This window comes from Sinocyclocheilus anshuiensis, unplaced genomic scaffold (assembly GCF_001515605.1).
Source record: "Sinocyclocheilus anshuiensis isolate Anshui unplaced genomic scaffold, SAMN03320099.WGS_v1.1 scaffold536, whole genome shotgun sequence".
NCBI classification, from domain to species: Eukaryota; Metazoa; Chordata; class Actinopteri; order Cypriniformes; family Cyprinidae; genus Sinocyclocheilus; species Sinocyclocheilus anshuiensis.
In genome coordinates this window covers 1,749,537-1,762,246 of record NW_015557179.1, presented here as the reverse complement: position 1 = coordinate 1,762,246, position 12,710 = coordinate 1,749,537, and the positions used below count along the sequence as shown (strand labels likewise).

The 12,710-nt window shown below is 37.2% G+C and overlaps 1 protein-coding gene across 3 annotated transcripts in view; it reads right to left on the bottom strand.

The window, feature by feature from the left end:
- LOC107678488 (brorin-like) overlaps positions 1-9,315 on the bottom strand; it is a 25,123-nt gene extending 15,808 nt beyond the window's left edge. Inside the window, exons 1-4 of one of the 3 annotated variants that reach the window (XM_016473763.1) lie at positions 9,114-9,315; positions 8,573-8,778; positions 4,195-4,945; positions 1,332-1,461 (exon numbers count right to left, since the gene is read on the bottom strand). In XM_016473763.1, the coding sequence (XP_016329249.1) occupies positions 1,332-1,461; positions 4,195-4,863 (799 nt within the window). In that variant the 5' untranslated portion in view covers positions 4,864-4,945; positions 8,573-8,778; positions 9,114-9,315. Of the gene's footprint in view, positions 1-1,331; positions 1,462-4,194; positions 4,946-8,572; positions 8,869-9,113 lie in introns of those variants that run through there. The other 2 variants (XM_016473765.1, XM_016473764.1) reach the window with 2 other exon arrangements.
- Between the last annotated feature and the right edge of the window lie 3,395 nt (positions 9,316-12,710).

Sequence of the window (12,710 nt, the reverse complement as noted above, 5' to 3'; positions counted from 1 at the left end):
GATTGAAAAAGAACTCGCTGAAAGAAGGGGAGGAGCCGATCGAAGTCTGCCGCCGTTTTCATATGAAATTTAAATAGCCCCCTTAAAAATGGCCTAGCGACGCCCATGATCATGTGACTAAAGACTGGAGTAATGGCTGGATCACAGGACAAAAATACATTTTAAAATATATGAAAACAGAAAACTGTTATTTCAAATTGTAATAATAGTTCACAAAATTACTGTTTTACTGTATTTTAGATCAAATAAATGCAGCCTTGGTAAAAAAATAAGACTTCTTTCAAAAGCATTGTAACAACCCCAAACTTTTAAATGGTAGTACATAAGTACATTTATACTGACCTAGATTAATAAATGATTTAAAAAAAAAAATTATTATTAGTTGTTCATAATACTCAATGCATTAAATAATGTTAATAAATTATATCTTATTGCAAAGTGTTACCATTTTATCAATACTTTTTCTGAATGAAGAGTTTGAAAAAGTTTATTGATAATCGTCCACTATCTTGGATTTGATTTGTTTTGTTGAGTTCAACACATTATAGGATGGCCTTTTCTGTAAAGTATACACATAATACACTGCCTAAGGATTTATCCAAAAGAAGGTATCTCAGATTCTTTGTGGAACAGCCTTCTTGTCAAGCGCTCTGAACATCTCTTAAAATGCAGCTTCTGTAGACATTTTTAGACAAATTTTGTAACAGAGCAAAAAAAAGGCTGCCGTGCAAGGGTGCTTTTCATGTAGAGTGGCTTTGAAAATACTTCCTTCTCTGCAGCGGGTGCTTTGATGAGGGAGAACATTTATGTACCTTATACTTCTGTATTTCCAGCCAAATGGAGGAAAAAAAACATGTGTAAAAGTTTAATCATCTGTGCCCTAGGGCTGGAGAAAGCAGACTGCAACCGAAACACCTGCCTGCGCTAATCACCTCACCTCCTGGAAACAAGCAGAGCAACTTTGCAGGTTCATTAGTGCTATTGCTCTCTTTATAATGCATTCCGGCAACTATCTTAAACAAAGGCCTGCAGACAAATATAATCTCCTTGGGTTTGCATGACCTCACTGAGGTAAACTGGCTAACATATAACAATAAGATGGATGCACACGTAGGCCATATGAGAGGCGATGAGATCTGCGGCTCTGTGCATGCTTTCTGTGAATTTTCTTCATGGTATGGTAATTGGGTGAAGTGGACAGAAGTCCCTGTGGTCATTTTACAGAAGCGATTCTTACCTACCTCTCTCTCGCTCCTGGGGGACACAGCGGGGGTTCAGGGGATGGAGAGAACAGAGAAAGAGAGAAAGGCTGGAAGAACACAACCACTTACCGCTCTTACACACCGGGCAGCACTGGTCAGGCTCATATTCCGGATCAACACACTCAGTCTGCGGGCAAGCTGACACCGAACACAGAACCTCTCCACTGGGCTCACAACGGCACTTCTCGCATGGAGACACCTGGAAACACAGCCAGACGAGAAACAAAACCTTCTGTAGCAACATTCATCATACTATTACGATTGATATGAGGTTTAATCATCAGAGGAAGAACAAGAGCTCTGATTTGAGGGGTGCTTTTTTTAGGGAAATTTATGAGTGTTCAGTTTATTTGACGAGCACGCTCGTACAATCCTGCCAGTCATAGCACTTGGAGTATATTAATAATGCTTACCTAATTCCTTCTGGCAATTCCTCTGGCATTGCTCATCTCCCTTCCTTTCTTTCCATATTTATGTCCATAGGGAACTCTGAGTTGTACCTTACGCTCGAGCCCATTCATTATGGATGAATATCAATACCTGTCAACTTTTTTGAGTGATTCTTCAACTACAGGCACTTTTAGGTCCCAAGGGTTGATTTTCATTCAAACTTTTTTCCCCCCATTTTGTTACATGGAGGTCATATTAAAACTATCTTGGAAACTTTTTTAGCATGCCTTCATTAATATTTGCTATTTTCCAGTGTCTTTTAAATATAGATTTTATTGTTTTACCCTGTTCTCAGACCAAGGCTTTCGATCTTAAAATATGAGAATCCGCTTTATCCAAATAAAGCGTGAAACATGAACCATTTCTATTTTTATTGTGTGTAAATAATTTAGTAACACTTTACAATAAGGTTCCATTTGTTAACATTAGGAAACAACATGTAACGTGAGCTAACAATGAAAATGACTTCTAAAGCATTATTATCTTACTGTAAATATTATGTATGACTACATTATTAAAATCAAAAGTTGTATCTACTCATTTTATTTAATTGACCTGAGTTGTACATGAACTAACAATGAACAGTTGTATTTTTATTATTACTATTAACAAAAGATTATAAATACTTTGACTGTGTGTATTGCTCATTGTGTTAGTTTAATGAACTGACATCAACTAATGGGACCTTATTGTGAAGTGTAACCAATGATTTATACAAATATGAAATTTTACATACTTTATGACTGTCCCTCTGCTTTAGCATATTTTCCATTACAAACAACAAATTTGCCACTAAGAATTTACCCAGCATGTGAAGAAACATATATTTTTTTAACAGTTGCATTCTGTCAAAGTATGCAAACAATCTGGAAGATTTTCAGATGTCTGTATCTACGATACATAAAATGCTAGCTATGAAATTAGCCTTAGGGGAAAGAGTCTGCCATTTTATTCCATAAATGTTTAAAATGTCAATTTCCACCACCATCATTTGCATGAATGGGTATTTCAGATGTAGTGTAAATTATGGTACAGTGAATTTTGCTGTTATTCATGTATATATACTGTTGGACATTGTTAGAAGACGAATTAAATCAAGTAGCAAGTTTAAAAAAAAATTCATTTTTAAAAATCCACATCACCCAAAGTGCCCATAGTTGAAGAAACAGCCGTATGCATTTTATGAACCTGAACTGAACTGTATTCATGTGTTAAATTCAGAGTCTTTCTGTCACACAGTGGATTTCTCAAGCATTCATGTTTCTCCACAGATGTCTCAGAAATCACATACTGTATATATGAACAAACGATCAGTTTTGCTCACTGCTTCTTCTCTGCTTCCAAGCATAAAATACAAAAGACTTTTCTGGCATTAGCATTTCTGTAAAAAGAACCTTCTGCACACAGTATCTCCTGAGACAATCTTCAACAAATCAAACAGAGGACAATGTGTCACCTCCAATTGAGTTGGAAAATAAAATAAAGATTCACAGGGGGTTTCTAAAATTGAAAAGTTCAACAAAGGCGAGCACAGATTCGTTCAGCAGCTCCCCCCGAGAGGCTCGCATTATGTGACTAAACAGATATGATACCGGGACTCATTTCGTTCTGCCGAGGGTTTAATTGTTACCTTTGCAGTCTGCATATGCATTAGGTGTGGCTGAGCAGAACCAATAAATTCAGTGCTTGGTCATTACCAGTCTTTGTGAAAAGCGCTTATGCTGACTTCTGCATTAATAAATCTCACTGCTCGCCATAAAGCTCAGGTGTTTTGGATAAGGACTCCAAAGACACAGGAGGAGGAGCCAATGAAAACTGAATCAAGAGCATAAGCTAGAAGCAGCTAATGGCTTTGGCTACACTGTGGGGTGAGACACGCAGTTCAAAAAGAATCATTTGTGCACCTGCTGCTAACTCTGAAACTGATGACATGCGCTTTTCACTTAAGGCGAAATTGGAGAGCATCATAATAAGGCCTTACAGGGAAAAAAGGCCTGTCATCTTCTCTTACATAGCACAGCCTAAGCAAGATAAGTCTCCATTAGTTTCGCATAATAATTGAACTCCTCACACTTTCAGAGCATAAAATGCAGGAAAAACTATATTTTATCTATTTGCGAGCCTCCTCCCTGGGGAAAGTCTGGGGCTGAGGAAGAGTGATGGATTAAAAATGAAAAAATGTGCAATTTTAAAATCTAATTTTTGGCCTGCTGGAATCAATATATAATCAAGACATGATGTGCACACATTAGATTTCTTCAACTGGACAGAAAACTCTACTGGACCACAAAAATTCAATTCCACTCAATAATGAACAGAGATTCATATGAGTAAAGATCTAAATGCAAAGACTTCACATAATCTGCCATAAAATAGAGGTCACTCTGGCACTCCTGACACTGTTGAATACAGAAAAAAGAGAGGAATAAACCTAGTTAAAGCTGGCATATGGATAATGAAGCACTTAATGTGTTGGTCTAACCTTGAACTCCTCCAGAGATGAGTAAATCTTTTCTCGAAATTCACAGTAGTTTTTCTTCTCTTTGCACCGCGGGCAGCACTGGCTGGTGTCGACACGCAGGCAACGAGGGTGAAGTTTTGGACACTCTGGTTGGGCGCACAGAGGACCTTCATCTGTGCACAAGCATGGGCAGGTGGAGGGTCCCGGGGTGAATTTCTCCCCAATGGCGAACACAAACCCCGTTTCGTCCATGCAGCCTTTACCCCTATAATCAGGGTATGCATACTCATCGATCGCATCCAGGGATATGTTGGCCTCTTCCGTTGGCGCCGCTTCGGTTTGCTTGAGCGATTCTTGCTCACCCCATGCTTCAAGAGTCTTACCTTGCAGTTTGGACCCTCGTCTCAAGGGACTCAAGTTGGGTCTGGTCCTGCTAGAACTGGATTTGTTCCCACCCTTGATCCCCTCCAGTTCAATATTACTCAGCTCCTCCAGACGCTGCTTTGCACCAGGGCTCAGTGCGCCCTCCTTTGCCTGGGTCAGAACGTGCTCTAAGTGCTCTTTCTCCCCACCTTTTGGCACTGACACAATGGGATTGCCCCGTGCACTTGTATATAAGAGCCAACTAACAAAGATAAGTCCTGTTGTCATGGCAGCCGAGTGAAGCATCTCGCTCCTCTCCACCAGCATAAAATGACGGGACTGCACCTGGACTCACATTACAATCCTCAAATCGCAGGTAGACTCTAGTATAGCAGAAGCATCGTCACATCTGTAAAAGAAACAAACTATAGAGTTCAGCACCATGGACAGGGGCAATGCAATGTTATGGTGCATTCATGTCCTCCTGGAAAGTTCATATTTACGAGTTGGGAAGTATGGTGTTTTCAGGTCACTTTGGTTGGATCAATATGGTGATGTACCTCTACATCACCATATTGATCCAATATGATGTGTTTTTGTATGTTATGGTTTATTTTATTTATGAAGGTGCTGCTGATTGAATTGTTATATATTCATAATTGCGTCATAACTGCACAATATTGTAATATGTTTTCCAACAACAAAACACCAATTTCAACAAATTAACAGTCAATACATATGCTGTACCCATTGCATCCAACATATTTTCTCAATGACATGCCCCAAACTTCGAAATTGGGGGCTTAAAGAAACTTTTCCACTCATAATTACGATTTTGTGGTTGTGTTCATGGTCATTCAACTCATAAATATGATCTTTCTGACATGACATGAATGCATCATCAGTCAGAGAAGATGGCTACAGCAGGCAGCTATCAAACAACTGACCCAAAATCAATTCTCTTAAGGAGTGCAACACTAGAAACGTGATCTACAACACACCTTTCAACCCCCTTCAATGATTCTTCAGTCAAGTTAATCATGCAGGCTGTAAAACTGATTCTGTGCTTCTGTAGATTTCATGAAATTATAATATGTCAATTGTATTTAAGAGAATGATCTTGTTTTGTTTCATTTAAGGAAAGTTGAACAGAATATAAAGCCGGTTGAAATAATAGCTACTAATTTTTACTAACAACTAATGAGCATAATCAGTCACTGTTTGCAATAAATTGACAAAATCCAACACAATTTGAATAAGCCAGTTTGCAAGCATTGCCTGTCTAAATGTTCTAAAACATTTGATTGTTACCCTTGTCATGTTTCATGTACCAAGTGTTGAGGTCTGTGAGGTCTTTAAAGTATTAAATTATTGTTTTTTATTTCATGATTGTTTGTGTGGTACGTATTTATGTGATGTGGTCAACAGACAACAAAGACTTTGCTAGTCACTCATACATTTCTCATAAATAAATGAGATCTTCAGTTATGTAATCTAAATAAATTATTGTTACAATTACAAATTGTTATTTAGTACTATTAATAAGATTGATGTTTCTTTTAATTCCAATTAACTGTATTTGTTTAACTCAATTAATTGTTTTATTTAATCCATTTGCAGAATTACTCACTTTTAAGGAGCTGATTTGATTGATACTGAATTCTAAACAGAGTTATATGTAATTTGTTGCTATAATTTTAAGTAAATGAAATGTACACTGTACAGATTATCGCCTAAAATAGAAAATAACCAAAAATATATATGATTAATTAAATAATTTATTTTCTCTTTTTTTGAAGAGATATACAACTTTCCCATGCTGGAAACGTGTGAAGGCTGACTGCCTCGGGTGTAATCACACATAGCGACAGCAATCTTCCAATCGCACCTCCACGCATCAGTTTTCACGGGGGTGATGGACACGAAAGTAAATTGCTTCAAGGGAACTTGACTCACAAGCACTTCAATAACTCCTCTATTCTCTGTCCAGCTAAGCGCAATCAATTCACTTCAATTGAATCTGTTAAACGACACGAAGAGGTTAATCGTGAAATAGATTTAAGGTGGGGGAAAAAAGGGATCAGTGGATAAAATATTTAAGCAATATCACGCAAGCATGCTTTTGTGCTGAATATCAGCATAGGCACTAGGCTGCAGGTTATCACAGCTATGCTAATATTAAAGTGACAATGAAACGGAAGTAGCCACAGATCTATTCTTATGTATTGTGCTGTACATCCAAGTGTAGCGGATTATCGAAAAAGAAAAAATGTAGGTTTGGGACTTGATTCTATCCACAAGTTGTTTATTGGATGTTGAAATGTGGGCATCACACCCAAAAGTGGAGGTAGATAAACGCAAGCCGCATACATAACCAGAGAGACGTCTGTCATTTCACCGGAAGATTGAGTTATTACATTCCGATTAAATGTTACAAGGTCAATTTTTTATAAAGAAAAGGAAACGTATGGATTAATTGTTCACAATAACAGTTATAACATGCATTTAGATAGGGTGAATTTTCATTTCATCATCTTCAACAATAACAGCCAGATTGAACCACAGAAATTAATCTTATAAAACATTGTGTTTATACAATTCAGTTCTACAATTATGCACTTATACAAAGTAATTAATATCAATGAACTTTCAGGCAAAAATTGGGCCGTTAGTTGGTTCGTATACATGAAGCCAAACTAGGAATGGGCATATCGATACGGAAGTATTGATATATCGATACTGATGTCAGTATTGAAAGTAGCGATACACAAATAAAAAATATACTAAAGGGTTTTTTTCTTCAACCAGTGATTTTTTTCATAATTTAATGGGTACAATTAGCATTAAATTGAACGAATAACATATGTTAGGACAGAACTATTTTCCTGCTCATTCTGAACACAGAACTAATCAATCAAAGCGAGTGTTCGCTCACTGCTGCCACTGCATTCAAACAGGGCTGTGTTACCCAAAAGTATCATAAGAAACCACTGAAGCTTTAGTGAAACACAGTCCAGAACAATTCTTATCAGAGGACAGAAAAACATAATATGTTTGAGTTATTTCACCAAAAAAATAAAATAAAAAAAAATCCAAATTGAAGCCTATAGTTTGTGCAATTACATTTATTTAAATTGAACATTAGAAGTTCATATTGATCAGGTTCTATTCTGAAACTAATGTTAATATAAATCATACACTGTCAGAATAAAAAGATTGCATTTTATGGGTGAAACATGGTTTTACTATACAGTGACCTTTTGTAATACTAACTATAGTATTTGTAGATTTGGTTACCAGTACAGTAAACATATTTTAACCACGTGTAAACAATTATTATCTACTAAGTTAATTAAGGTGTATTGAATGTTAAAATGCATTTAAAATCTAATGTTAAATGGGTATAATTACCTATTTTAGTCTTAATAATTAAATTTAATAATTTCATACATTTTTAAACATTTTAGTGGTACCGGTATAGATATCGACGATACTGGCCTTTGACAGTATTGGTATTGCGACTCACAAACTGAAAGCCGGACTGGAACAGAAGTGGATAGTGGATCGGAGCGCTCAAAGAGTTAGGAATACTCAATCGGCTCCAAATCCACTCCTGGTTTTGCATGTTCACGCTCCCTACTCACGCGCAAGAGAAACCCGTGCAGAGCGACCACGAAGCGTGAGAAAACACCGAAAAAGCCGATACTCTCTACAGGTAAAATGACACAACCGCGCTTGGATTTGGACACTGCTATTTTTTATTTTTAAACCCCGCTCCTCGTTCCACTTTGGCCGCCACAAATACTGTAGTCCGAAGGCCGTGAACAAAAACAAGATGAGTGATGCAAGCAGTGAAACGTCCGAGCTACCTGAACGAATTGTGGTACAATTGCAGTAGCCTACTGTTAATCAACCAACAGCTTAGTGAGGGGGCAAAAATTCTAGGAGGGAAAAGGCTGAGTGGAAACATAAGACATCAAACAAGATGTACAATTTTAGACGAAAATGACATTATTCATTGTTCATCTAAACTCACATTTAGGCATAAAAGCCATGCATGTATATAGCTCTCAACTCCAGTCCCTGTAGGCTGTGGAGCCTGTTGATGCAATGCACAGGTGCTCTTCACAGCATCATTCACATCCACTCGAAAATCACATCTTCAGCCTCACGGTTAACAACAGAAAGTGTAACATCTCAGGTGAAAAATCACTTTAATAACTGAGGCAATCACACTTGAAGCTGAGAATAAGAAAAAGCGGCGTAGATAATGATGCGACACGAAGCAGATACAAAAAACACTGTCTGCGCTGTAATAGAAGCTAATATCCATAATATTCACCTCACACACATAAGTTAATCAACGTAACGCAACCTGAAGAAAAGCGTTTAGGGAAACCAAGCATAGTGTTTATCCATATCATACTTCACTGTGCGCCCGTAAATATCAGTTCTGTTCATACCGGGCATGCTTAAGCGCATCGGTCATGCAGAACAGTATATGGACTCTTCTTAAACGTGTAACTGTAACTTTACAATGCCATGTAGAGGCGTTAGAACAGACTAGACGTCCATACCTGCATCTATCCGTCGGTGTGGTTGATGTGTTGTGTAGATAGCTGTCACAGTTGATATCGAGGCTCGTTCATCACTCCACATCACCTCACAACTGCACTCAGAAAATAGGACATTTAGTTTAAATGGTGCCACTAACGAGGACGTCAGGGCTGTTAATGTCTCCTCAGCTCTGGTCGGAGAACTGAAAGAAAGGAGTGGACTCTTCAGCACCCGTGACAAAAAAACACACACACATAAACCGGCAGATTTACGTCACATGGTGAGGAGTTTAATGAAAACAGCGCGTCACCTTTCCGACCACCAGGTGGCACATTCCCTTACTGGACTCAAACAATTCACTGTGTGATTAATCATTCGTTCATGTTGTTTTGGCAGAGCCTATACATTCTCAGATCCGTCTTAAGATGTGCAATGAGCGTGTCAGTTTTCCAGATTGCTGTGTTGGCCTTGATCACGAGATTCTGAGGACAAAGACATTTGAGTGTGCAGGGATAAAACTGATGAAAATGCACATGGGGATTGAACTTTCCGCCACGATTTGTGTTGATTGTATTTGTTTGCTGTTGCAGTGTAATGTTACTTTTTCAGTTATGAACAGTGAAATCAGAACACACACACACTTGAGTTTTTATATGAAGGTGATGATATTTGTTAAACCTTTATCATAACTCTACACTTAAACCTAATCCTCATAAAACAGGTTGGTATCAGCAGATTTAAAACTTTTTGATCTAAAGCTGATATTCAAATTGTAAGTTCTCAACATGGTGAGATTTTTGTTTCTGTATAAATCTGAATAATAATGACTGCAGACTAACCCATAAAAGAAACTATTTTTTAGAATAATAAAAAAATATATTATTGATATTACTGATTATATCACATATTAATGTTATTATTAATTATTTTAATTAATTACTGAAATTATTTTATTTCTGAATTCTTTTACACTACCATTCAAAAGTTTGGGGTCAGTGAGTTTGTATTGTATTTTATTCAGCAGAGATGCAATAGATTGATCAAATGTGACAGTACAGAAATGTATAATGTTACAAAATATATTATTTCAAATAAATGGTCTTTTGAAATTTCTATTCATCGAAGAAATCCTGAAAAAAATTTACATGTCACAGTTTTCACAAAAATAATAAGCAGTACAGCTGTTTTCAACACTGATAATAATAATAAATGTTTCTTGAGCAGCTAATCAGCATATTAGAATGATTTCTGAAGGATCATGTGACACTGATGACTGAAGTAATGATGCTGAAAATACAGCTTTGATCACAGGAATAAATTACACTTTTAAATATATTAAAATAAAAAATATATATATTTTAAACTGTAATATTATTTCACAAAATGTTAGTTTTAACTGTATTTTTGATCAAACAAATGCAGCTTTGGTGACTTTAAGAGACTTCTATCAAAAACATTTCACTGACCCCAAAACTTTTGAACCGTAGTGTATCTAACTTCAGGGCGCAATGTTTTCCCCAAACTGTAGCTAAGCAAACACACACACATGTTTATTAGTTATCTAAAAGAGAACATACTAGAGTTCTGTTTTTTGGTATAACGTTAATAGTAATGACCACAAACTAACCCTAAACCCTACAAGAAATCTTTTTACATTCTTAGGATTCTTTAAAAATACCATTTTTTATTTATGAATAGTTTTTTCCAAATGGGAATGTCCCCGAAAGGACGCTGTCACGTTTAACCAACTTCTGGAGACAGTTTTGTAAACACACTCACTCACACATACACACAGAACGACAGTGGTGCTTGAGGCCAGATGATTACGTCCTTTTAAAGAAATGCTCTTCATATCCAGCACAGGCCTGCATTAATATAATTGATCATTCAGGGTCTGTCGAAGCCATTTCCATCATCATCTTTCGATGGGGTGAGAGGGGAAAATCATTAATTCAGCATTAACAAAGGGGCAGGGATAGATGTCCAGAACACTACATTTCACAACAGAGCAGAAGCTGCTGGCACCACAACCCCCTCAGTAAAGAAGAGAGGAGGTCCCCTTCTGACACTACATTTCCATGCCCATTAACAATTGATCCAGTCCAGCCTTACTCTGAACCTGTATTTGGCATGCAGATGTGATTCAGATCCTCCAGCAGACAATTTCTCAAGGCTTGGCCAAACGTCTTAGTGTGAGAGTGTTTTCCTAAAAGCAGAAGTTATTTTATTAATGTTGACTGGGGCCTCTGCTCCCTGAGAACAGGACAAGGGCTCTACATGCAGTGAGTGACAGTGTGGTAATGGTTCACTCAGGCCACATGCATGATTGAGCAACCTGCAGGGAAACCTGTCTCAGCAGTATCTGTGAAAAGGTGGTTTCTAAAACAAGGGTGACGAAAAGTTCATTCCGATTTTTGCAAGACAAAGTTTATTGTCTAGAACCAACTGATGTCTCTGTGGACATTTCTGCTAAAGGGTAAAAAGTTCAGACAAACTATCAATATTCATGGAGGCCTTTCTTTCTTTCTTTCTTTCTTTCTAGGGGAGTCAGAGGACCCTAGAAAGAAGGCTGTCGTGAAACATCCATGATAAAGGTAAAGCTTATGTCATAATGCATTCATATGTCTTAGGAAATTATTAGCGCACATGATGAGTCATGAAAAAGCATGCAGTTTTAAATGAATGTGGATGCCGAATGAATGAAAATGAGTGGCTTTGATGCACTGTTTGTTCGAGCAGTATCCACAGATCCAATGGGAATTTTATGTTCTTTGTCTGACTGAGATGAATAGCATTCAGCCTGTCACTATGTCTGTTCTCCAGTAAACCAGTGACGTACTGATGGCATTTACAAAACAGCAAACATCCATCAGAAACAAATGATGGATAAGGAGGACAAAATAAGCTCTCTACAACACAAATAGAAATCACGTACAATGCATGAAAACTGCTTTCCCTAGTGTGCTTTCTGGTTCTTGAAGACCAGCTTATGTTAACTAAAATAACCCTGTTTTAAGCACTGCATGTATTATTGAAAGACTCAAGGCAGCAGATATGCATCTGGAGCACCATGAAAACTCTTTGCTTTTTACCTTTTAACTTCAACCACAACAGGTCAGGCACTGAAATGCAATGAAACAGTGAATGTTTAATTTCATTAAAGGTTTATAAATGCAATGCCAAGTCTGAGAATGTCAGTATCCGGACATCATCTTTGGATATAAAATTAAACTAGAAAGTCTGTGTGTACTAATAAAAAGCTGTTAAATATACATTTAATGTCAAAAGCACATTGATGATTTGTCGTACATTAACCGCAAAATGTGTACAGACTTTCAAAAAGCAATCTAAAAACAAACACAAATATGTCTCAAAAAATGTCTTACATTGAATGGTTGAAACAAAAAAAAACAAAAAAAATACAGTTGCAGCGCATCTGTTTAATACATGGATTTCAAGTTAGAAAACAATTTTCATCGTGTAGCCAGGATTTCTTAAATCCATAAGAGTCCACTATGGCTTAAGGGTAATCCAATCACAGATTAATGATAAAAGCTGTAAATGTTGCACTACAGAGGCCTCAGACTTGCTATCACTGAGGACAGCCTAGGAGGAAA